Genomic DNA, 25989 nt, shown 5'->3' on the forward strand with positions numbered 1-25989 from the left:
AACATTTTATTTTGAAAAAATTTCACACCTACTTTAAAAAGCAAGTAAGACCAGTACACTGAAATTCCACATAACTTCATCAAGATTTTTCAAGTGTTAACATTCTACATGGGTGTCTTATTGTTGTCCATCTATAATCATTTCAGCTTAAGGCTTTTTCTCCTTCCTTTAATATATATTTGCTTCAGGTACCAAGCAGTCCTCTTTTCCTGCTTTGCCCTTAAGAGTTAAGTAGGATTATTGAAAAGTTAAATACGGCCTTAATTGTTTGCTACTAGAGCCTCCTTCAATGCTGCTTTAGAAATGCTCAAGTAACTAAACGTCAGGCTTTTTTAAAAAAAAGTAGAGTAATGAAACCTAGGGAGTTAAAGACTCAAGTATGGTTTAAGCACCAAATACTGATTGAAAGACTGCTGACATCAGTTGTCAGACTAGAAAGATTAAAAAGAAGAGCAACTTTTTAAAAAGAGAAAAGTAAAGACAGGGTATCGCAAAGTGGGGGAGTGGGGTTCAACCTTAAAGTTTCAGAAGGTAGTTCCTCATTCTCTATTATCTTGGAACACATTCACAGTGGCACTCACATGCACCATCTACATCCTCCAACCTCCTACTTAGGAAACAGCAAGCCATTTCAGAATAAATGAACAAATAATGATGAAAGAAGTGTTACATTTAATTATTACAAAAAGGAAGAGCAGAAAATGTAATGTGAAATTTTATATTTAAAAATGGGAAAAAAATTTCAGGCCCACATAAAGGTTTTCATCTGCCTTAGAAGGTAAAAGTTGTTTCTTTGAGGATCTTCCATCCTTTCCTAGAACTTACTCTTTTCATAAAGACAGGTAAAAGACTGTAATGCGGAACAGAAGAAACGAGCTGAGGTGGTGTTTTTCAGTTGGACACTGACCTTCCAACCTAAAGCAAAAGAATTAATATCAATAAAATTTTGCTAGCTATTTCACTGAAAATGAAGGAAAAGAATATCTATGATAGGCCCAAGTTTCCTGTTGGGGTATTTATTCTCTTTGATGATAAACAGAACTCACAGAATAGATGGACTTTAATAAGAAAATGAGCCCAAACAGAAAAGATAGTTTATCACATGCAAAAGCACACACTCAAAAACAAATTTTAGATATGTTTGGTTTACATAAAAATTTAAATGCTAGATTGAGTCTTCTGAATGTTAAATTCTTAAATTATCTTTTCCTTCAAGGTTCTTCATAATCTCAGTGTCACTCTTTATTAGCAGCTCAATCTTTTGTTTCCACTCTTGGGGAGTACGTTGTGATTTTTCCCCCATTGATAGGAATTTGTTCATAGCTTTTTTAGGAAGTATATTCTTCTACTCTGTATTACTATCTAAGTTCAAATCATATCTCTTTCATGAAAGTAACTTTGATAATACTGGAAAATAGCTCCAGAATGTATTGTCTATATTTACCACTTGGTACCTACTACGTCATTTCTTGTCCTGTCATCTAAATTTTCAGCACACACACAAACATACACTTGCATATGTATGCATTATCTCGATAATCTGTCAAATGAGTGGCTCGAGAGCATGAGTTTTCTTAAACTTTCAATATCTTTCATAGCACCTACAAAAGTGCCTCTCTCCAGCTGGTTTTCAATTACATTTTTCATAGATCATCTACTAGAATATAATCAACCGTTTTTCTTCAAGAATGTATTTTTTAAGTTAAGCTTACACATGAGTTTTCAAAATGAGTTTTGTATCCTTTGACCAATACCTCTCCAGCCCACACCCCCTCCCAGCCTTAAGTTACCACCATTCTACTCTCTGCTTCTATGAGTGGGAAGTTCTTAGATTCCACATGTAAGTGATACCATGTGGTATTTGCTTTTCTGTACCTGGCATATTTCATTTAACATAATGTTCTCTAGGTTCATCTACCTTATCACAAATAATATCATTTCCTTCTTTTTGAAGGCTGAATTGTATTCCGTTGTGTACATATATACATTTTCTTTATCCCTTTATCCACTGATGGACACGTCCATGGATTCCATCATTTGCAACACAAAGCAGAAGTTTAAAATTCTCATTGGTTAAAGTACAAAAAAAAGTATCTAATAGTTTCTGGACTAAAACTTTCTTGAGTTAATGCTAACACTTCTAATTTTTTATTTTTAGTAAAACCAAATCTATAGATTCTAATGATTTTCAGAAATCTACCCTTTGAGAAGCAGTTTTTCTGTAGGATATATTCCAGAGAATGGCTATTCTCATTAGGTCAAAGAGACTGCCAATGTGCTGAAATTGCTCTGCACTCACACCTATAAAGTTAATAATCAAAGTACTCATTGAATCTTCTTACACAAACCCAAGACTAAAATATGTCAGAATTTCCTGCCATTAACAATGCATATCACTTCCTCAGGAAACAATGAAAATCTGACACTCATATTAATCAGATTATGTTGTAATCAGGTTCCTGAGATACAGACTGCTCAGCATTGTAATACACTTAGCTCTAGTCAATCAATCACTCAGGTCAACCAGAAACACTTAAGACATAAGATGCCACAGTGACTTGGGCCTGTTCTCATCTGGCAATTTAAACTTTGGATCACTAGCATTATGTTGTGGAAGGAGCTCAGATTTTAGGATCAGAAGAGTTAAGCCTAAATTCAAACTACACTTTTTAGTGGTTGTACAAGTTAGGGCAACTCCTTTGAATCAACTCTCTTTCCTCATCTGAAAAGGAGGGATAACACTGTCTACCTCATATAAGATTGTTCCAAGGGTTAAAGTAGTGTGTATAAAAATCTGTAGGCTATTAAGCATTTTACAGATATCAGTTATTCAGATAGACATAAAAATCAATTTTACTTTAAGATATTCAACAATGGCTAGAAATCCTACATGCTAGTAAAAGTCACTGTCAAATTAAATAGCTGAATTTTTCCTTCAATAATAAAATTTCCTACTGAATATTTTTCCCTGTCATGTCTCACACCTTTATATAAGATTTTCTAACATCTGACTATGCATATTCCATTTTCAGAAATCAGTTATTTCATAATAAGGAAAAACATGTTTTGCATGTAAGCCTAAGTCACAGCTAAATGGCAACCCTGTACAACTCTTTGGGAAAATATGAGCATTTGAAATAACTTTCGGGGGGAAATGCCAAATTCCACAAGATCTTTTTCCTAACAATGAAGGGGATTACTTAATCATAGCTCATTCATAAAAGATTTACATCTGCCTTTTTCTCAAATGGCATTTTCTGTAACTCAGCTGGTCTCAAAATCCTTTTTGTTTTTTTCATTGTTGTTAATTATTAACAGTTTGAGATCTAAACATAAAGCTATACAACCATATCACATCAGATTTTTGTGAGCTGTTACATTTTAAAATATGTGTTTTCAAAAACAATATTCTGATTTTAATGATGCAGTTGCATAAATAACAAAAAGTTTAGGTAATACTGTAAGGAACATAGTAGTTTATAAATTTTTCCATTATGACAAAGTTATAAATATTTGTAATTATAATGAACCATGGAAAATTTGACCCTTTCTAATATTTCCTGATGATGCTCCTACAAACAATGTTTAAATAGAAATGAATAAAACGGTCCTATTACCATCCATTTCACTCAAACTGTCTATCAGTAAGAATTCACTGAATATCTACTATATGCCAAGCACTGTTCTAGGTTCCAGAGACTCAGTCAGTAGTAAACAAGCAGACAGTCTCTGCTTTCATGGGGTTTATAAGCTGGTGGATAAGACAGGGAAACAAATATATATTTATAATTTCAGAAAGTGATTGTTATGAAGAAAAATAAAGCAAGGGATATAGTGACTGAACATATTTAGGTAGAGAGGTCAGAGAAGGGCATTTCCGAGGAAGTATATCACATACATACATAAAGGAAGAATACTCCAGGAAGAGGAAACAGCAAATGTCTTTACATTGCTAAGGCCCCTAACAAGCTAGGGTATTGGGTAAAAAAAAAAATAATAATAATGAAGATTGATATACTTGAAGGGGAATGAGAAAAAAGGAAAATAGTAGAAAATGAAGTCAAAGAACTTGTAAGCCTTGATAAAGTTTATTATAGGAGGCCACTGGAAAGTTATGAGTAAGAAGATAACATGAAATGACTTATATTTAAAGAAGTGCTCTGGTTGCTGGGTGGAGAATTAACTACAGGAGGACAAAAGATAAAACAGAGATATTGGGAAACTACTATAGTATTCCAGGCAAGAGAGGATGGTAGTTATGACTGAGGTGGTAGAGGGCAAAGGTAGAGGACCTAAGAAATGATCAGTTTCCTAATATATTTTAAAGGTTGAAATGGCAAGAAATATTGATAGACTGAATGAGTGATATGAAGGAAAGAGAAGAATCAAAGGTGGTTCTTGCTAGTGCACCTGAATACTATGCGAATGGTGGAGTTATTCATTTATAGAGGCAAAGAACACTTGAGAAAGAGTTGTTTTCATGATAAAAATCAAGAGTTCTGACTTAGAGGTGGTAAGTTTGACCTACCTATTATACAACCAAGTAGAGGCATTTAAACCTATGAATCTGGAACCATTAAATTGAATTAGCTCACCTAAGAAATAAAAACAGAAAGAAAGAGATCTGACAACCGAGCCCTATGGCTCTATAATATTTACAAACAGGGAAGAAGAAGAAGAGACACCAAAGGCGGGTAAGGAAGGGTAGCCAGGCATATAACTGAGCTGACTTTATGAATATGAAGATACAGCTCTCTGCTCTAGATTTCTCCATAGTGAATCAAGATCCCCAGAGCAATCCAACTCTGTGTTTTTTATGTTTTCACAAGAAACTGAAACCCAGGAAAAACAACTAGCTGATGCAAAGTCATGCTGCAGAATTAGCATAACTGTAAATAGAACCTAAGTCTGCTAATTTAAAAACACTTTATCATTTCATCATAAAGAAGTAGCTAAAGATTAACTAGACAGTGGTAGCAATAGCAGAATAATAGTTTTTAGTTTTATTTACTTCCAAAGATTTGCTAACTTAACATCATGGTTTTAAATGAATCTAAAAAACTGTTTGAAAACCAAACACCATATGTTCTCACAAGTGGGAGCCGAACAATGAGAACACATGGACACATTGCGGGGAACAACAAACACTGGGTCTTGTCGGTGGCGGGTGGTAGGGGTGCAGGCGGAGGGAGAGCATCAGGAGGAAGAGCTAATGGATGCTGGGCTTAATACCTAGGTGATTAGTTGATCTGTGCAGCAAACCATCATGGCAAATGTTTACCTATGTAACAAATCTGCACATCCTGCACATGTACCCCAGAACTTAAAATAAAAGCTGAAGAGAAAAAAAAAGAACTGTTTTACATCAGCTCCTAGATCAGTGAATAGCACATTTGAGATGCTCAATATTTACCCAGTGAAGAAATGAGCATACCATATTTTTGTCCTATCAAAACAAAATAGGTTATCTTGCAATTTTGAAATTCAATTTCTATTTTAAAACCTGAAACAAAACCACAAATCCCATATTATCAAATATCTAGGTCTCAAAATTTAGGAGAAAAAAATGTTTAAGTATTGTCTTTATTAATATTAAACAAGTAAACCAGCATAAAATAGTAAAAAGTACTCACTTTGTTACTTGATAATCACTACAATTTACTAAGTAGGCCAAAAGAACTGTGGAAATTTTTATGTATATATAATTAACAGTAAATATAACAAAGAACAAATTTATTATTATGAAAATAATTGCTCATTTAAATAAATGAAAAAGAAAAAGAAAACCATAGAAGACATTCCAGTACACTTTGTCAAGGCTACATGAATATAATTGATGCTGTTACAGTAATTTCTAAATGGAGTTTAAAAAATATTATGGCCAAGTCTTACATAAAACTGTGAAGCAAGTAATTAATATTTAAGACAATTTTTTCCAAGATTATATTCTTATACACAATTAAAGAACTGTAAGCATGGCAAATGATGGTAAGTTACTTTCTATATATGCAGAACCTATAAAAATGGATTAAGGTGCTACCAACTTTGACTATTTTGTTTTTTTTTTAGATGGAGTTTCGTTTTGTTGCCCAGGCTGGAGTGCAGTGGTGCAATCTCAGCTCACTGTAACCTCCGCCTCTTGGGTTCAAGTGATTCTCCTGCCTCAGTCTCCCAAGTAGCTGGTACTCCAGGGGTGCATCACCACACTGACTAATTTTTGTATTTTTTTTTTTCTTTATTTTTGAGACAGAGTCTCACTCCGTCACCAGGCGCCAGGCTGGAGTGCAGTGGCGCGACCTCGGCTCACTGCAACCTCCGTCTCCCGGGTTCAAGCGATTCTCCTGCCTCAGCCTCCCAAGAAGCTAGGACTACAGACGTGCACCACCACGCTCAGCTAATTTTTTTTTATTTTTAGTAGAGACAGGGTTTCACCATGTTGGCCACAACGGTCTTGATCTCTTGACCTCGTGATCTGCCCGCCTCGCCCCCTCAAAGTGCTGGGATTAAAGGTGTGAGCCACCATGCCCAGCCAACTTTGACTATTCTTAACTATAAATAAATTGATAGCATCACATGACTGATTCTGAAAATCTTAACTACCTGACAACTAGAGGTCTCCTCATGAAGATCTATCTATTTTTGCTAATGAAACATAATGTGGATTTACCCTAAACAACACAGGTTCTTACTTTTTGTTAAGTGGTTTCTAAAAATCATTATCTTGCAGCTTGAAGTGTACATCTACAGATATAGTCAGCCCTCATAGCAGGATTCAGCATCTGTAGATTCAACCAACTGCAGATTTAAAATGTAGTTAGGCCTACAATGTTGGCATCCTTACTGAACATGTATAGACTTTTGCTTCTTATTTCCTAAACAATACAGTACAATAACTATTTACATAGTATTTACATTTTGTTAAGAATTATAAGGAATCTAGGTATTATTTAAAGAACATGGAAGGGTGTATGTAGGAAATATGCAAATATTATACTATTGTACATAAGAGACTTGAGCATCCCAGATTTTGGTATGCCCTGGGGTCCTGTAACCAATCCCCCGCAGATACCAAAGACAGTCTGTACTTACGACAACTTGGAAAACTTTTCAAAAATAAAAGAGGAACTAGCAAAAAATTTTAGATCATACCAGGATCAGCAAATAACAAAAAATAATTAATTTACTCACTATCATTTATATGTGCTTGTGGCAAAACACTGTGTTTTTCACACAACACAGGCCACGTTACAGATTTAATATTACACTGAGAGCACTTATAGCTGATAACTAACACACCTCCTTAAGTCAACCCTCTTAGAAGACATTATAATTAAAAAATATATAAGACACTAGCTTCTGAAAGACATCAAGACACCAACATTTTATTTGCATGACACATGGCAGCCTAAGGTTTTGTAATCCAAGGCAATGTACATGTGTTTGACTTTACATTCTTACTCCAAGGTGGTTGAAAACAGACTCTATTCATATCAGTGTGTTTATATTCTAAGGCAAGTGCTTACTTCAACAAATAAGAACAGGAATACACACTGCATAAAATCCTATTATTCATCAGAGGAACTAAATGAGTCAGAGGGAGAAAGAGCAATCACTGGACATTAAGTATCTAATGTTCTAATTCAGACAAGTGCCTTAAACTAATGAAATCCATTAAACTGAGTGAATATTCTGACAAACAGCAGTGGACAGCACAAAAAAAAATAAATTAGTTGACAGGCAAGATACTTCATTTTTTAAATATTTTTTTCCATAGGTTATTGTGGAAGAAGTAGTATTCAGTTACATGAGTAGGTTCTTTAGTGGTGATTTGTGAGATTTCAGTGTACCCATCACCCAAGCAGTATACACTGTACCTAATTTGTGGTCTTTTACCCCCCACACCCTTCCCACCCTCTCTCCCTGAGATCCCAAAGTCCATTGTGTCTTTCTTATGCCTTTGCATCCTCATAGCTTAGCTCCCACATATGAGTGAGAACATATAATGTTTGGTTTTCCATTCCTGAGTTACTTCACTTAGAATAATAGTCTCCAATCTCATCCAGGTCACTGCAAATGCCGTTAATTCATTCCTTTTTATGGCTGAGTAGTATTCATATATATATATACACACACACATATATACACACACACACACATATACATATATATGTACACACACACACACATACACACAAATATGTATATATGTGACAGGCAGATCACGAGGTCAGGAGTTTGAGACCAGCCTGACCAACATGTGAAACCCCATCTCTACTAAAAATACAAAAATTAGCCAGGCGTGGTGGCGAATGCCTGTAATCCCAGCTACTCAGGAGGCTGAGCCAGGAGAATCACTTGAACCCAGGAAGTGGAGGCTGCAGTGAACTGAGATTGCAACACTGCACTCCAGCCTGGGCAACAGAGCAAAACTCCATCTCAAAAAAAATGTAAATGGACTAAGTACTCCACCTAAAAGGCAAAGACTACCAGACTGGATTAAAAAGAAAAACCAATGAACCAACTATATGCTCTTTATAAGAGACATGTTTTAAATATAAGAACACATGTTAAAACTAAAAAGATTAAAAAAGATATTACACAAATATTAACCACATAACCTGGGGTAGTTATATTATAAACAATTTTTAGAACTGATACCTGATCAACCCTCTAGTTCAAACTATGAATTTTTAGGAAATACAGGAGAACCTGAATACATCCTGAAAATACAATCAACAAAGTGCGAATCATGGAATCCTCTTCAGAACAAATGATTAGCTTTCTTCAACAAATATATAGCAAGGAAAAAAATAAAGAGAAACCTATTGATTAAATAAATTATGAGACATGGCTACCTTTTGCCATATAGAACTTAAGCAGATGCTAATTCAGATAAACTGTGAAAAAAAAAAAAAAAACAGACACTATAGGGAAATGTAGATATCTGACAGGATACTGAATAATACTAAAGATTTATTTAATAACAGTGTTATGGTATGTTTTAGACAGTATTTTTACAGATACACACTAAGATACTCATAGACAAAATGGGATAAAAAGATACGAGGTTAGGTATTTGCTTCAACGTTTGGGGGGTAGATGAAACAATATTGGCCATGAGTTGGTAACTGCACAAACTAGGTGGTGGCTTCACTGGAATTTATTCTACATTCTCTCCACATAATGATGAACAGAAGTGGTAATAACAGGCATTCCTGTATCATTTCTGATTTCAGAAGTGAAATTTTTAATATTTTACTTTAAGTATAATATTTGCTGTAAGCTTTTTGTAGATATTCTTTTTGATATTAAAGAAGTTCCCTTCTATTCCTACTTTGTAAAAAGTTTTTTTCATAAATGAATGCTGATTTTGGTTTGTCAGGTTTTTTCTTTCCAATCATGTATGGAGATGACTTTTCTACTTACTCTGAAGACATGGTAAATAATATTATTTTTTTTAATGTTAAAACATGCATTTCTTAAACCACAGTTGGTCATATTACATTTTCCTTTTTATTTATTGCTTGATTCTCATAACATTCCTCCCCCCTCAGGATATTTACAACTATGTTCAAAAGTAAGCTTATCCTGTAATTTTTTATTCTTATATTATTCTTGCTAGGTTTTGGTATCAAGCTTGTACTGGTCTCACATCATGAACTGGGAAATACACACTCTTTTAATTTCTTTGGAGTAGTTTGTATAGAAATGAAGTGCTTCTTCTTTAAATGTTTGTTAGAACTTGCCATTAAAACCAAACAGATATATTATTTCTTTGGTGGAAAGCTTTAAATCATGTATTCAATTTCTCTTGCATTAACTCCATTTTCAATTTTTTCTTGTATATGTTTCTCAAAGTTGTACTTTTCTAAGAATTTGTTAATTTCTCCAAAAATTTTCAAGTTTATTAGTAAAGTTGATCATGAACACTTATCTTTCTAAAAAAGTGTAAGCCTTTTTCCTTTCTGGACCCAGAAATTTACTTTGTCTTCTCATTGAATACCACAATCATAGAAATGTCAACAACTTCAAATAGCCCAGTAGGTTCAGCAATCTGTATTTAAAAATATCTAAGAAATATGGCTGTCTGGAATTAAAGCTCTCTAAAGCTGAAATCACTAATTCTTTCTTTGCTAGTCTGTTTCATTTCAAGTTCATTCATTTATTAAGCAAAGTTGCAAGATAAAAGGATAAGGGTCCTTGCTGTCAAGATACTTGCTACCTGTAAGAAGAGATGTTTCTGATAAACAAACAAACAAAATCTCATGAAATAAATCCTACTCTGTGCATGATAAAGACATGGACAAGATGCCATGAAAACTGAGAGGAGAGGTATTCTTACTTTTCTTTTAGAATTGTATTTTATGTGTTGGCAAGAATAGTGGAGTAGTAAAAGTTGAGGAAGCAGAGGGATGCAGAGATAACATCCAAAATGGATTTATATGTCACACCTAGGACACGTAGAGTGAATAGAGTGTATGTTGGGGTAGCATCAACAGCTCTTAAGTGATCTAATTTGCATTTTAGAAAGTAAGAAATAAGAAAAAATTTCAGGTACTTGTAAGATGTATAACTTCAGTAATTTAGAATTACATATCCAAAAGAAAGATAATCCTACCTATTACCAATATGAAAACCTGTAATCTACAGAAGTTTAAAAATGAAAATTAAAAGGCTTGACATAACAAGCTGATGTCAGTTTCTCCCAGATAAATAACAGAGATAAGAGAGAAAAGGAGTACAGGCAAACATTTCAGTTTCTATACCTGTAACAGGATGGTCCGTAGGGACATTCAGGCCGGTCATCAGTCTCATCTTGGCCCACGATTTGTACACCTCCATAATCACTATCACCAGGATGACTAAAACATTGAAAATGAACAGGATTCTTCCTAGGAGGGCAACAAACAAACTGTCAGAAAAAATAAATATAACAGTCTAGATTTACAGTGGATATAGCAAAAAACCAGGCAATCCATATCTGGCTATTCCTGAACATAAACCAACATGCTACATTGATGACATAAGCATAAATTATAGCAACACGTTAAACTGATGACTTAAAGTTGATGATATCAGCTCAGTACAGGACTCTCACAGTAACATAATACATTTCTGGTATCATGTGATAAGACATGAATATCAGTAGACAACTCGCAAACATTACTATATATAGGACACATATGTATGTAACATACAATATAAATATCATAAGCATATATAGCTTTTCAAAACTTAATAAAATGAACACATATATTGTACCCTTTGCTAAGATAAAAAAAAAACAGAACATTTCCAACATCCTAGAAAGGTCCCATCTCCCCTCTTCCAATCACTAAACTCATTTTACCACCCAAAGGTAACTATACTAACTTCTAAATGTGCTTTTCAAACTTCTCAGTCTCAAGACTCTTTTATACTCAAAAAATGATTAAAACTCCAGAGAGCCTTTGTTTACATAGGATATTGACCCTATTAGAAATTAAAAATGAGGAATTGAAAAAAATACATTTAATTACAAAAAATTAGATGGGCATGTTGGTGCGTGCCTGTAATCCCAGCTACTCAGGAGGCTGAGGCAGGAGAATTGCCTGAACCCAGGAGGCGGAGGTTGCGGTGAGCCGAGATTGCGCCATTGCACTCCAGCCTGGGTAACATGAGTGAAACTCCGTCTCAAAAAAAAAAAAAAAAAAAAAAAAAAAATACATTTATTGACTTAAATAGAACAATAATAAACCCTTTACATACTACCATAACATATCTTAAATAATTCTTAATTTTCAAGAAAAAATTCAAGGCAATGTTGTTTTATGTTATGGAAATTTATTTAATCTCTGCTTTAGAGATGACATTTGGCTTCTCATGCCTGCTTCTGCATTCAATCCATTAACAACAACACATACCATGTGGCCTCTGGGAAACTCCACTATACAACTGTGGAAGAGTAAATGACGGTAAAAAAAGGCATTCATGAAAAGTCACAGTACTATTATGAAAATATGTTTGTGTTGGTTGTGGTGGCTCACATCTATAATCCCAGCACTTTGGGAGGCCAAGGTGGGTAGATCACTTGAAGTCAGGAGTTCAAGACCAGCCTGGTCAACATAGTCATACCCCATCTCTACTAAAAATACAACAACTAGCTGGTGTGGTGGCACATGCCTGTAATCCCAGCTACTCACGAGGCTGAGACAGGAGAATCGCTTGAACTTGGGAGGCAGAGGTTGCAGTGAACCAAGATTGTGCCACTGCACTCTAGCCTGGGCAACAGAGCAAGACTCCACCTCAAAAAAAATGAAAAAGAAAAGAAAATACTTTGACCTAACAGATTTCTTAAAACTGTTCTAGTGACTTCCAGGGTTCTCTGGATCATACTTTAAGAAGTGATATTATAAAACAACAGATCAATATTGTCTGCCTTTGAACTTAAATGAAAATATATACTAGTATGTATTTCTTTGAACCTACCCTTTTATGTTTATATGATTTATTCGTGTTGTTACATGTAGCAGTAAGTACACTTTCATTACTATGTAGTAACATCATCATCCATTTGATGATGCTATTATACTTTATCCATTTTACTACTGATAAACTTTTGAGTTCATTTCAGGTATTGACTTTTATAAATATAATACTGCAATGAGCATTCTAGTATATAAGCCTTTTGATGCACATCTATATGCATTTTCCTGGGGATATTTGCTACTAGGATACAAAAATATATTTATTTTTGAATGTTCATTTTGAATTGAATGACTGTCTTAACTTCATTTATTAATTCAGTTTATCTTAAGATTATTCTGAATTTTCTCTTATTTCATGTCCATGGATGGGAAGAATCAATATTGTGAAAGTGACCATACTGCCCAAAGTAATTTATAGATTCAATGTTATTCCCATCAAGCTACCATTGACTTCACAGAATTAGAAAAAAAACTACTTTAAATTTCATATCAAAAACAGAGCCTGTATAGGCAAGACAATCTAAGCAAAAAGAGCAAAGCTAGAGGCATCACGCTACCCGACTTCAAACTATACCACAAGGCTAATGTAACCAAAACAGAATGGTACAGGTACCAAAACAGATATATAGACCAATGGAACAGAAGAGAGGCCTCAGAAATAACACCACACATCTACAACCATCTGGTCTTTGACAAACCTGACAAAAACAAGCAATGGGGAAAGGGTTCCCTATTTAATAAATGGTGTTGGGAAAACTGGCTAGCCATATGCAGAAAACTGAAATTGGACTCTTCCTTACACCTTATACAAAAATTAACTCGAGATGGATTAAAGACTTAAATTTAAGATCTAAAACCATAAAAACCCTAGAAGAAAATCTAGGCAATACCATTCAGGACACAGGCACGGGTAAATACTTCACAACTAAAACACCAAAAGCAATGGCAACAAAAGCCAAAATTGACAAATGGGATCTCATTAAACTAAAGGAGTTCTGCACAGCAAAGAAACTATCATCAGAGTGAACAGGCAACCTATAGAATGGGAGAAAATTTTTGCAATCAATCCATCTAACAAAAGGCTAATATCTAGAATCTACACGAAACTTAAACAAATACCATTTCACGCCAGTTAGAATGGTGATCATTAAAAAGTTGGGAAACAGATGCTGGAGAAGATGTGGAGAAACAGAAACGCTTTTACATTTTTACACTGTTGGTGGGAACATAAATTAGTTCAACCATTGTAGAAGACAGTGTGGCAATTCCTCAAGGATCTGGAATCAGAAATACCATTTGACCCAGCAATCTTATAACTGGTATATACTCAAAGGATTATAAATCATTCCACTATAAAGACACATGCACATGTATGTTTATTGAGGCACTGTTCACAATAGCAAAGACTTGGAACCAACCCAAATGCCCATGAATGATAAACTAAATAAAGAAAATGGGACACACATATACTATAGAATACTATGCAGCCATTAAGAAAAATGAGTTCATGTCCTTTCCCAGGACATGGATGAAGCTGAAAACCATCATTCTGAGCAGACTAGCACAGAACAGAAAACCAAACACTGCATGTTCTCACTCATAAGTGGGAGTTGAACAAAGAGAACACATGGACACAGGGAAGGGAGCATTATACATCAGGGCCTTTCGGGGTGGTGTGGGGCAAGGGGAAGGATAGCATAAGGAGAAATACCTAATGCATGTGGGGCTTAAAACCTAGATGGGTTCAGCAAACCACCATAGCACATGTATACCTGTGTAATAAACCTGCACGTTCTGCACATGTATCCCAGAACTTGACATATAATTTAAAAAGAGATGATTCTGAATTTTCAAAATTATACAATCATGTCATCTGTACATAATTATAGTATTATATCTTCCTTTCCACTCTACATTAGGTATTCCTTTTTCTTGCCTTAGTGTATATTAAGTATATGCTTAGTGGGGTTATGATCTCTACTGCAATGTTGAATAGGAGTGGCGATAGTAGACATAGTGGGTTCCAATATCATGGGAGAAGCTTTAACATTTCGCTATTAAGTATGAGGTTAGCTGCTGGTTTCTGTAGATATTTTTTATTAAACTGAAGAAGTATTTTCTATTCTTACATTATTAAGAATCTTTTAATAAATGGGATCTTGAATTTTATCAAATGACTTTTCTCCATTGAGATGATCATTAGGAATTTTTTCTTTTAAACTGTGTTATGAACTGAATTGTTTCCTACCTCCCAAAACTGAACTGAATCGGTTGCCTTTGCATACAAAGTTTCAGGATATAATATTTATTATGCCTTTTAAAAGGCATAAATCAGAACTATTCAAATTGAAAAATATGAGTTATTCAAGTACTAAAATGGCAATACATTTTAAAGAGAAATAATATAAATGTGAAAGTAACAGAATATATTAAAATATACTATTGCAACAGAGATAGCCATCTTCTAGAAAATCCTGCTATAGGCTTTTAAGATACAGTGTGGGAATTAAATGTTTTATATGTACATATGCTGACTAATGTCTTATTGACACAGAAGACAGTAATCTACTGGAATACATTGCTAGAAATATTTTGGATTGCCAAGTTAGAATGGCAAATAAATCTTTCTGAAATAGGTTTATGTAATTATAACATGTTACTGTAAACACTATGGATGAAAGTATATCTAAAACTAAGAGATCATAATTTGAATTCTCAAAATAAGAAATTAGAATATATAGGGCAATGTAAATAAATGAAGCAAGTATAGGAGCAACCATCAATCCAGGATTATTACATTCAGTTGTTTTGGAGGGTACCATGATGATTCAAAGCACCATTAGAAAAATATAAAGAAAAATGCACATGTATGAGTAAGACACTTACACACAACCTAAAATTATAGTTATACTGTATACAACAACTACTTAGGAAGCCATCTCTCTAATATCTAAGAAGAGATTAAATAACAGGTATTTAGGTCTGAGGGATTCAGTTTTTATGTCTGCATTCCCTAGTATTCAGATCTTCACATTAGCCAGCATGTCTAGAAAATACACTGAGAAAGTACAAACACTAGAAACATGATTAAAGCCCCTAACCTTTAGGCCAGTGGGTTTTATCAGATTTTTAATACACTGTAGCATGTAGCTACATAGTTACATGCTATCAAAATAATGGAATTAAATGCTACTAAAATGCTATTAAAAAATTCATTTTACCTATAGCAGTTTGCCCCATACATGCAGGATGTCCTCTTGACCTTGTTTTCTTCAGAACCTTGTAGAACTGAATTGGAGGGATTAGAGCTGGACTCAGGATGAGACCCTTGAGACTCATCCCGGAATGACTCGCCCTGGGCACTCAAACAATTCTCAAAACAGCTCACTGCATCATCATCTTTATGTGGCTTTCTTTTGGTGGCAATTTTATGTTTAGAAACTTTACCAAGTTCCTCTATTGGAAGTTTATTTCTCTGTGTATTAGTCTTAATATTATTCATCTCTGAGTTACTTAATGTGACTGCAGAAAATGATTGTGGCATTTCCTATAAAACAAAAATGAAAAACAACAGAAATAAATGAAACATTTTTAAAAAGAAACTCAAGCATATCAGCACAAAATTATAAGATCCATGAAAAATGTAAACTTAAAACTTCAAGATTCACATTTTAAAGTTATTAAATGCCACTCTTTTCTGTTCTTAGTTTAATAACTTAAAACATTTTTAGTTATTAGAAAAGAAATTTACAGTTGTATTAAACCTTTACAATCGTGTCAAACCTTCAGTGAAAAATAACCAGAAAATACAATAAAATATAAGAGAAGACATCTGCTTTCATTAAATGTAATCTTTAATATCTCTTAAATGTCACTGCTCAACAATACATCATGTTCAACAATGTGTCATGTTCTTAACATGCACTGTCCTTATATTTTCTTTTTTCTTTTTTGAGATGGACTCTTGCTCTGTCCCACAGCCTGGAGCGCAGTGGCACGATCTCTGCTCATTGCAACCTCTGTCTCCCAGATTCAAGCGATTCTTCCACCTCAGCTTCCCAAGTATTTGGGATTACAGGCACATGCCACCATGCCCAGCTAATTTTCGTATTTTTAGTAGAGCTGCGGTTTCACCATGTTGGCCAGGCTGGTCTCAAACTGCTTACCTCAGGTGATCTGCCCACCTCAGCCTCCCAAAGTACTGAGATTACAGGCATAAACCACTGCACCTGGCCCCTTATCATTTCTTATAAGCTACATTAATGTATAATACATTATTTCTGCCCTCTAAATATAATCATGATTTCAACATAGCCGAATGATAAAATTGTTTTGCCCCCACAGAAAATTTTGCAAGATCTGATTCTTTTTCTAAATTGGTCAGAACATAGCTTTATGCAAAATTTAAAGTCTTAAGACTTTAAATTTATCTTAATAAAGGCTTGAGTTTAACCAAACTGAAAGTGCTTTTAACCAAATAAATACTTTCATTAGCACTGCAGAACCTTTATAATTTGTACTTACTACTAGCACAAACAATAAGCCTGGTCTTATTCTGTTAAAAATGATCTTTTAATTACTTATACTTCTTGTGGAGTAGAAACAATGCTCAGATAAACCCCAGTTCTCCTGGTAACCATTTCTAGGATGTGATAACAACATACCAGATACATATCAATGTTTGCTTCCATTTATAACTAAGGACTCATGTATGCTGGATGCCATCTGAAAAAAGGTGGTTTTACATTACCTAATATTTAATAGCTTAAATTTCTTAAGAAGATATTTCATTTTTTAAGAAACAGTACATAAATTTACAATGCTACCGAAACTGACTGACTGCCTTGAAAAAAGGAACCTAGATCTTATCATGGTTTTTATAGTAACAGATAACCTATGGGGAAAACAATCCTTTGGCTATCTATTGGAGCTGACCCTCACTGCAACATTCATATCATATCTCTCTAAAACATATGCCCTTTGCTCTCAAGCTGCACAATTACACCCCAATCTCATCCCCCCGACTACAGGACCAACTGGCCGGCGCAAGCAACTGGAATTCTCGAGTGAGAATTGGGCAATCCTAACCCAGCCACCTACTTGGTAGTCCCTCGCTGGGTCAGTTCTCCCCAGTTTTCTTTTTCTTTGTTCAGGTAGCACTGGCTAACAAATGATCAGTAAAATGTACATCTTGTTCCTGTTGGCATTTCCAAACTCCACAAGTAATTCTCTTAGAGTGTCCCTCTTCTCTTGATTTTAGAAAAGAAAGAAATAATTTCTCCCGTAAATACTGCACTTCCTTAGCCTTAAAACCTTTTGGCCTCTCAGTTCTCTTTGTATAAAGCCTAGGGGTTGGGATGGTAGTCACTTTTTGTACCTTTAAATAAACCATAAAGGGAAAGGGCTATTTTTTACTGCTGAGGGCCCCTTAACATGGGATACTTTATTAGTACTTCTGTTCACAGCTTTGAGCTTTAGCAGCAGTTCTGGGACAACAGGGAAACAATTCCATTCAATATCATATCACGTTAAAAAAAAAAAAAAAGCACAACTAGGGAAGTGGTTAAAAAATTAGGTTATATTCTTATTTTGAAACACTATGCAGACATTAAAATAAAAACATCTAAAGATGTTTTTAACTAAACAAGAACAATATCTATACTGTGATGCCATTTAGTTTTTTAAAAATTCCTTATATATTTATGTGTGCCTTCACTGTGTAAATCCAAATGAAAAGAGTTAGAAGTATATAAACCAAAAAATTAGTAAGGCAATGATATTGAAGGATGAAACAAATGGAGGTTTTCATTCTTCAAATGCTTCTGATACTTCCGTTTTTGATGATAAACAGGTATTATATTGCCATTTAAAAATAAAAATTAAAAAACCAACAAAATGAAATATAGGAAATGAAATGTAGAGTATCATATTTCAACTCCAACTTCATGAAAGATTAGAATTTATTTTTTTAAATCCTCATGAGGAGTATATTTAATATGTTAACTTATTCTAAAAGAGAAAGAAATGTTAAAGTCCCAAATATCAATACAACGGATCAGAGGCTCTCAAATATATTTTAAGAGGATCAAAAGCTGGAAATCATAATGCTCTTCATGAACTCCATGAAATACTGATTTATAGTATACCCTTGGCATTCAAGAATTTAACATTCATAGTTTAAATTATTTATAAATGGTCCAAAAATCCATTACATGCAGTAATTTGTAAGTTTGCTGAGACAGAAATTTGCACTGTGCCAATTACAAAGCTCAGGAGCTAGAGTAAGTCACTGAACTGGCAAGTGAGGGAATAGGAAAGATGGGAGGTGCTCTGTACTTAGAAGTAGGAGAAAAGCAGAGAGCTCTATATTTCCTAAGCATCCCATATTGTTTATTTCTTAGATTAGATGAAAATGCACAGGATTAAATGTGGAAGGCTGGTAACTCAGAATAGAGTGGCCAGATCCCCTACAATGTAAATATACATGTTAGAGACCTGAGGGACTGAAGAGCATGGAGCTGATAGAGGGTGACCTGGGTGTTTGGAGGTGGTGGGAAGGTGTTATTAAGGCTACTAAAATAGCCGGTTAACCTATCAAACAAGCCCTTCTCCTGCCCCTCAACCATCCGAGTGTTAATGTACTAGAAGGGAGAAGATAAAGAACTTCCACCTAGAACAAATTCAATAAAGTAATTTATTGTTGTTTCCAAACTGCTCCTGGCAAGAATGTCTGTGGTGATAAATTGCCTTAAAAGTCCTGCATCAATTCCATTAACACTGACGTGCTGTAAGACTAAAAACTCCAACCCCAACCTCACTCCTGAGCTTCAAACTCATACATTCAACCACTAGCTACACATTTCTTTCTCAATGTTCCATGCTCCTCAAACTCTAAATGTCAAAACTGACATTCTGCCTCTGTGTTCTCTGGCATAGTTTCTGCCAACACTTTTCATCTGTTCATGCTAGACAGAAATATAGAAATCTATCTTTTACTCCTTCTTGCCCTCTCCCCAGATTCAAGCAAGAAGTCCTACGATTTTATTCCTAAATACTTATATAATCCAATACTTCTTTCCATCCTTAAAGTCACTGTCCTAGCTTAGATTCTCTATTTCATCACTGTGTTAATTCCACAATCTCTTCCCTTACCTCCACGTCTTTAATCTTGTTTTTTTCCAATATCTCGTCTAGCAAGCTGCCAGGATTATATCTGTGACTGAAAACATTTCAAGGGCCCCTCTCTATAAACTGGTCGCACTGTTGTCTTCACCCTCATCTCACACTGCCATCTATCTGAGGCCTGGTAACTTGCTCTGACCAAAAGAATTCAGCATAAATGACAATTCCAGTTGTAGGCCTTAAAAGATCTAACAGCTTTAACATCACTTTTTTGGGGCCCAGCTGTCAAGTAAAGATGCTCTGTCTGGGCTACTTCATGGTACAAGGAGGGAGGTGGACCCAGCCAGCCCCCAGCCATTCCCAACCTTTGCTGAGGCACCATTCACATGAGTAAAGCTATCACAGATGCTCCATCTTCAGCTGAGTTCTCAGCTGAATGAAGCCCAGCTGATACCAAAAAATGTGTCATAAAAGAATTGCCCAACTGAGTCCGGCCAACCCTCACAATTATAAGACAGAATATAATCATAATCACTGATATAATCATGTTGTGTTAAGCCACTAAGTGTTGGGGTAGCTTGTTTCACAGCAATAGACAGCTAAAATACTTTACCACAATACTTTCACTTACATTGTTTCAGTTAGGCTTCCATCATTTACAAGAGTTCTCATTAGATTATGTAAAGGAAATACCATGTCTTAGTCTGTTTTGTAACTGCGATAACAATATCACAAACTGGGCAATTTATAAAGAACAGAAATTTATTCTCTCACAGTTCTGGGGTCTGGAAAATCCAAGATCAAGGCACCAGCATCTAGTGTGGGCCTTTTTACTATGTTCTTACATGAGGGAAGGTGGAAGAGCATGAAAGGTTGAATGCTGTGTCATTCACGGCAGAAGAGTGAAAGCACAAACCCACTTCTACAAGCCAAGTCCATCTTGTTATAGAGATGAGATCTCCTTATGTCACCCAGGCTGACCTTAAACTCCTGAGCTTAAGCAATCCTCCTGCTTCAGCTTCCCAAGTAGCTGGGACTATAGGCACTGCATCCAGCTTTGTAAGCCCTTTTTACAGCAGCATTATCCATTCATGAGCATGACGCATGTAACCTAAACAGCCTCCCATTAGGCCCACCTCCCAGTACTGTTGCACTGAGGATTAAGTTTCAACATAACTCTTTAGAGGAGACAAAAACACTCAAACCATGGCAACCATCCTTTTCACTAAAGTTAATTCAAGTACCCTCATTTTCACTTCTAGACAGTTACATAATTTTGTAGAAAGACATACAAGAACTGATGAAAAATACAGACTATTTCTGAAAATTGTCCTATGAAGAGAAGTTACTAGAGTCACAAAACTCTTTTCATAGTCTAATATGTATGGTAGAAAAATTCATTATACCCAAAATGAAAAGACCTATGTTTGAAGCCAAGGTTCCTAACAATGTGAACTTGGGCCTTAGTTTCCTCTGAGGCACATCAGTAGCTCTCAACTTTGAAGGGACACTAAAATTGGGAGAGTTTAAGATACCACTGATGCACAGGCTCCACACACCAAATGAATCAGAATCTCAGAAATAAGGTCTAGTTGGGCAAAAGTGATTTTTGTCCCTTCTTTCCACTGCTTCTCCTACTTTTCCAAAAGAGAATGTAATTCATTCCAAGTACATTGATCCAAATGTAGGCCTAGCTAAACAGTTAGTGGTTTTTTTTGTAGCTGGCAACCTCCTGTCATTAGACTAGATAGATGAGCCTAGCCTCCTGTTTCCTCTCACCTGCTCTGCACTTTAGCCATCCCTTTAGGACTAGCTGTTCTAAAGGTTCAGTGTTCAGACTCAAAACTAGTCAGGGATGGAGGATGGGGTTTGGAAAGGCCCTGCTGGGATCTTCAGTTTAAGTCATGTTCTCTGCCTCAGCTTTACCTGCATAAAGGATCATGAAAATGTAAGCCTTATTTTTCCTGTGCTAGAAGAGGTAAATCTCCCTCAGAAGGAAGGAAAGAAAAAGCAATTGGCCAAATAGAACTTGGGCATTTCAGAGACCTGGCTGTAATACTCCCCTGATGTCAACAAAACCTCACAATACCTTAATATTTTAAATCTGCTCCTCTCTATAATCTATCAATTAAGATGTTTCTCAAAGTTTTTCTTGTGATTATCAAACTTTATGGGTTGGGATAAATAGAGGAAAACATGTATACTATAGATTTTCTTATGAATACAATAATTTCTCTTGAAAAAAAGGCAACATCAATTGTCATGTTCAGAGTTCAGAGAATAGAGTATATGAGGGCTCAATGTTTATACAAAAAAAATTTTAATAAGTTTTATGGCAAATATATGTGAGCCAGAAAACATTTTGTTTTCATTTATTAAGCTTGCGTCCATAAGTAAAGCAAAGGAATTGAGTGTATAGTGACCAGGCCCCACTTCTCTAGCTGGAAGACAGACTCCAGTGAGAAGCTGGTTCCTCTCTCTGGGCGAGAGGGGAAGAGTGTGAAGAATATATTCAAAGACTGACCTCTAAGGTAGATGCTGGCATTTCAATCATTTTAGTGTACAGTCTTCTATGACCAATCCTCTTCCTTTGGTTTTCCCTGAGACTAAGACAGGGATCCATCCATAGAGCTCACCCACAAGACTACAAGGATCATGAAAACTGTCATCATAAGCCACCTCTCACTAGAGACGAAGGATGCCTGAACCTTCTGTCCAGGGCCATCCCTATCTTTCTCTCTTTTTAAGTACTTCTAATAAATAGTCCTCATTTTCTTTAAGTACCCAGTGTTACAGAATGCATGTTTCTGTCAAACAATTCTAGTGAGTTAGCAAAAAACTGAAAGAGGAAAGAAGGTCTAGAAATACTGTGACTCAGCCCAGAAGTGATCCTGCAACAGGTAATTAAGAACTATCCCATCATTTGTTTTTCTTATCACACTCAGCAAGAAAATGGTGGCTAAATGCAATCTGAGAACAACCAATGGAATAAGAGAAGCCAGGTTTCACAATGGAGGTGCCAAATTATGACCAGAGTCAAGTGGTCTCCACTTTTTTTTCCCAGTCTGAAAATTTCTAAATGTCATGGTTTTATTCTCTACAAAGCAAACAAATACTATGTTAAAGATTCGTTTCAGTAAGTCTGAAAAAATTGGGCTAGTTTTTGTCTTCAGAGACTCAACAAAAAAAGGCAGTTTTGGCTTCTCCTTGTACCACATATGATTAATTTCTATCTAAAATATCTAACAAAGAAACAATCAAATCATGAATTTTTAAAAATCACCTTGGTTGAAATGACAGACTCTTCCTGTTCAGCATTTTTGCACTTTTCTCCTGTGTCTTGTTCTGCTGATGTATTTTCTAAACTTCCTGCAGAAATTAATTGCCCTCTTCCTTGCTGTGTTATGTTTGGTTGGGTGTTATCTTTGCAGACTTCTTCTTTTCCACTTCCCTGGGTTACATTACCTTAAACACACATAAAGAAAAAGAAGAAGAAAATTATCTTCTGTATTTTCAAATGTCAATACTCCATACTAAAAAAAGAAAAAGGATTCGAGACCAGCCTGGCCAACATGGTGAAACCTGGTCTCTACTAAAAATACAAAAGATAGCCGGGTGTGGTGGCGTGCACCTGTAATCCCAATTTCTCAGGAGGCAGAGGCATGAGAATCACTTGAACTCAGGAGATGAAGGTTGCAGTGAGCTGAGATCATGCCACTGCACTCCAGCCTGGGCGACAGAGTAAGCCTCTGTCAAAAAAAAAAAAAAAAAAGTGGTGGGGTGGGGGGAAGAAAAAGGATAAAAGGGCAAATAAAATTAAAGTTCCATTTACAGTAATGCTAACTTAAAACACTTATGTGCAAATCTCAGAAAGTATTAGGCAGCAAAATGGCCAAGGGCTCCAGCCCTGGATTCTACCAGGCTGAGATGCCAATGGGGGCTCCATCCTTTAACTATTCTATCTTATCTTTCTCAACTTTGGTTTCATAACATGGATAATGGGAATTATGATTCATGGAATTATTAGGAGAAGTAAATGAAGTAAGATATATAAACTAGCAGAGTACCTGATACACATTATTTTTATAATTATAGAATTGAATTTCTCTAACAGAAAATCTGACTCACAGCTATCCAATAAACTTTACATATACTTATCAAATCCTAACACCCACAGTGAGGAATTAAGCTCATTTTTTTTTTTTATGACATGGAGTCTTGCCTGTCACCCAGGCTGGAGTGCAGTGGTACGATTTCGGCTCACTGCAACCTTCGCCTCCCAGGTTCAAGCAATTATCTTGCCTCAGCCTCCCAAGTAGCTGGGATTACAGGTGCACACCACCACAGCTAGCTGAATTTTGTATTTTTAATAGAGATGGGGTTTCACCACATTAGCCAGGCTAGTCTCGAACTCCTGACCTCAGGTAATCCACCCGTCTAGGCCTCCCAAAGTGCTGGGATTATAGGCAAACCCAACATAACCCAAACAGGAGAGTGATTTCTACCAACTTTGCCCATGAAGTAAACAAATCTCAATAACAATGGACATTGTATCCCATAAAATACTTACCCAAAGTTTAATGCAGTTGGCAAACCTAAGTCACTATCATATTTTGTTAACAAATTCATAATTGTCCATGGCAAATTGTCCTTTTCCTCTACTTGAGAGTGATATCTTCATGAAGGCAAAAACTTTACATGCCTTGTTCACTGTTCCTCCCTTGTGTCTCTAGTATCTGCAACTGTGCCTAGCACAAAACATGTTCAATAAATATTTCTGACTAAATGAATTCTGAACATAAACAATTTGTCCAAAGATTCTCTTAAGAGCCAGGATATAGGTATGTAAAGCAATATGTAGTCATTATTCCAATATTCTAAAGCAGGGATTAGCAGACATTTTCTGTAAAAAGCCAGAGAATAAATATATTAAGCTCTGTGGGCCATACAGTGTCTGTCACTACTACCCAACTCTGCCCTTTTAACATGAAAGCAGTCACAGACAACACATATATGGCTGACCATGGCCATGTTCCAATAAAACTTTATTTATAAAAACAGGCAGTGGGCCAAATTTGGCACATGGGCTGTAGTTTATTTACTCCAGTTCTAAAGGACATTCAAGTAGCCTGAAATACATTCCCTCTTTAAGTTGAGGAAAGAACTGCCAATGGAATACTGTCCTTATTATCAAATAGGAATATCAATTGAACCAATGTAAAAATAACATATTTATCACAGGAAACTTGTGAATAAACTATTCTAAAAATTAAACTTTAACTAAATTATTTAAATATTCATCATGAATCTAAATTAGGAAATATTTCATATCATTTCTGGAAACTGTCATAAACATGACTTAATAGGTCTGTGTAGCTTGGTACATCAAATGACCAAATGCTGTTAACAGTTATGAATTAAACCAAGTGAAATATTGAACTAATGGTATTGCTGATTATGCTAAGAACTATAGTAAATTAAATAAGACACAGCTTCTACTCAAATGGTAGTCTATATATTCCAAGTGTCACACATGTACCCAAAATTCTAAAATTAAAAATACATATATTTTAAATACTCAAAACTCCAAATTCTTTACTACAAACCCCCTCTAGAGACTAGGGCTAATTTTTGTTTTGTTGCATAAGAAGCCATTTTGATATTATTAAAATGCTCTTCACAAAGAGTATATAAAAAATGAATAGCTTAAAATGGCTCAAAACAGTCTTTATATCTAGTATGACAAATATTCTTCTGAAATCTAAAATAGGTACAGTTAAATGATAGAAATATAAAAGAAATTAACTATTAATACAAAACAGCTTAATTTTAACTATTAATAATGGTACTTACATGAGCTGTTATACTAACACTACATGAATAATAGCTCAATTATATATACATATCATTAAAAATACATCCATCCAATCTTACCCTCTAGAGGAACTACTCCCAAACAACTATATTAACTATTACATGTATATACTTCTCAATTTTTTCCTGTGTTTAAGCCAATATATCTACAAATACATATGCATAAACATATATAGGACTAAAAGTACAAATGTTCTTATTTCTGTGGTTTAAATACCTAGGATTGCAATTTCTGGATCAAAGTGTATCGTATATGTAAAAATTTAAGAGATACTACAAGTGACTTTGAAATGTTATACTAATTTATGCCTCCACAAGTAATGTTCGATAATACTCCTTTCTGCCAACACTGGATATTATCAATTGTTTAAATGTTGATGAGTTAATGAACAAAAAATGGTAACGAGTTGTTTTCAATTTACATTTTCCTACTTGATAGTAAAGTCATATATTTACTATTTGTATTTATTCTTCTGTAGTATGTCATATATAATGTCCAAAATTTCTACTGAGTTTTATCATTTTT

The 25989-nt window shown here is 35.1% G+C and overlaps 1 protein-coding gene across 2 annotated transcripts in view; it reads right to left on the reverse strand.

The window, feature by feature from the left end:
* Positions 1 to 25989, reverse strand: part of APLF (aprataxin and PNKP like factor) — a 72320-nt gene that overhangs the window by 4854 nt on the left and 41477 nt on the right. The window contains exons 6-8 of one of the 2 annotated variants that reach the window (XM_017522095.2): positions 22873 to 23054; positions 15689 to 16014; positions 10767 to 10892 (exon numbers count right to left, since the gene is read on the reverse strand). In XM_017522095.2, coding sequence (XP_017377584.1) covers positions 10767 to 10892; positions 15689 to 16014; positions 22873 to 23054 — 634 coding nt within the window. The remainder of the gene's footprint in view (positions 1 to 10766; positions 10893 to 15688; positions 16015 to 22872; positions 23055 to 25989) is intronic. The other variant, XM_017522096.2, reaches the window with a different exon arrangement.

This window comes from Cebus imitator, unplaced genomic scaffold (assembly GCF_001604975.1).
Source record: "Cebus imitator isolate Cc_AM_T3 unplaced genomic scaffold, Cebus_imitator-1.0 Scaffold23, whole genome shotgun sequence".
NCBI lineage: Eukaryota > Metazoa > Chordata > Mammalia > Primates > Cebidae > Cebus > Cebus imitator.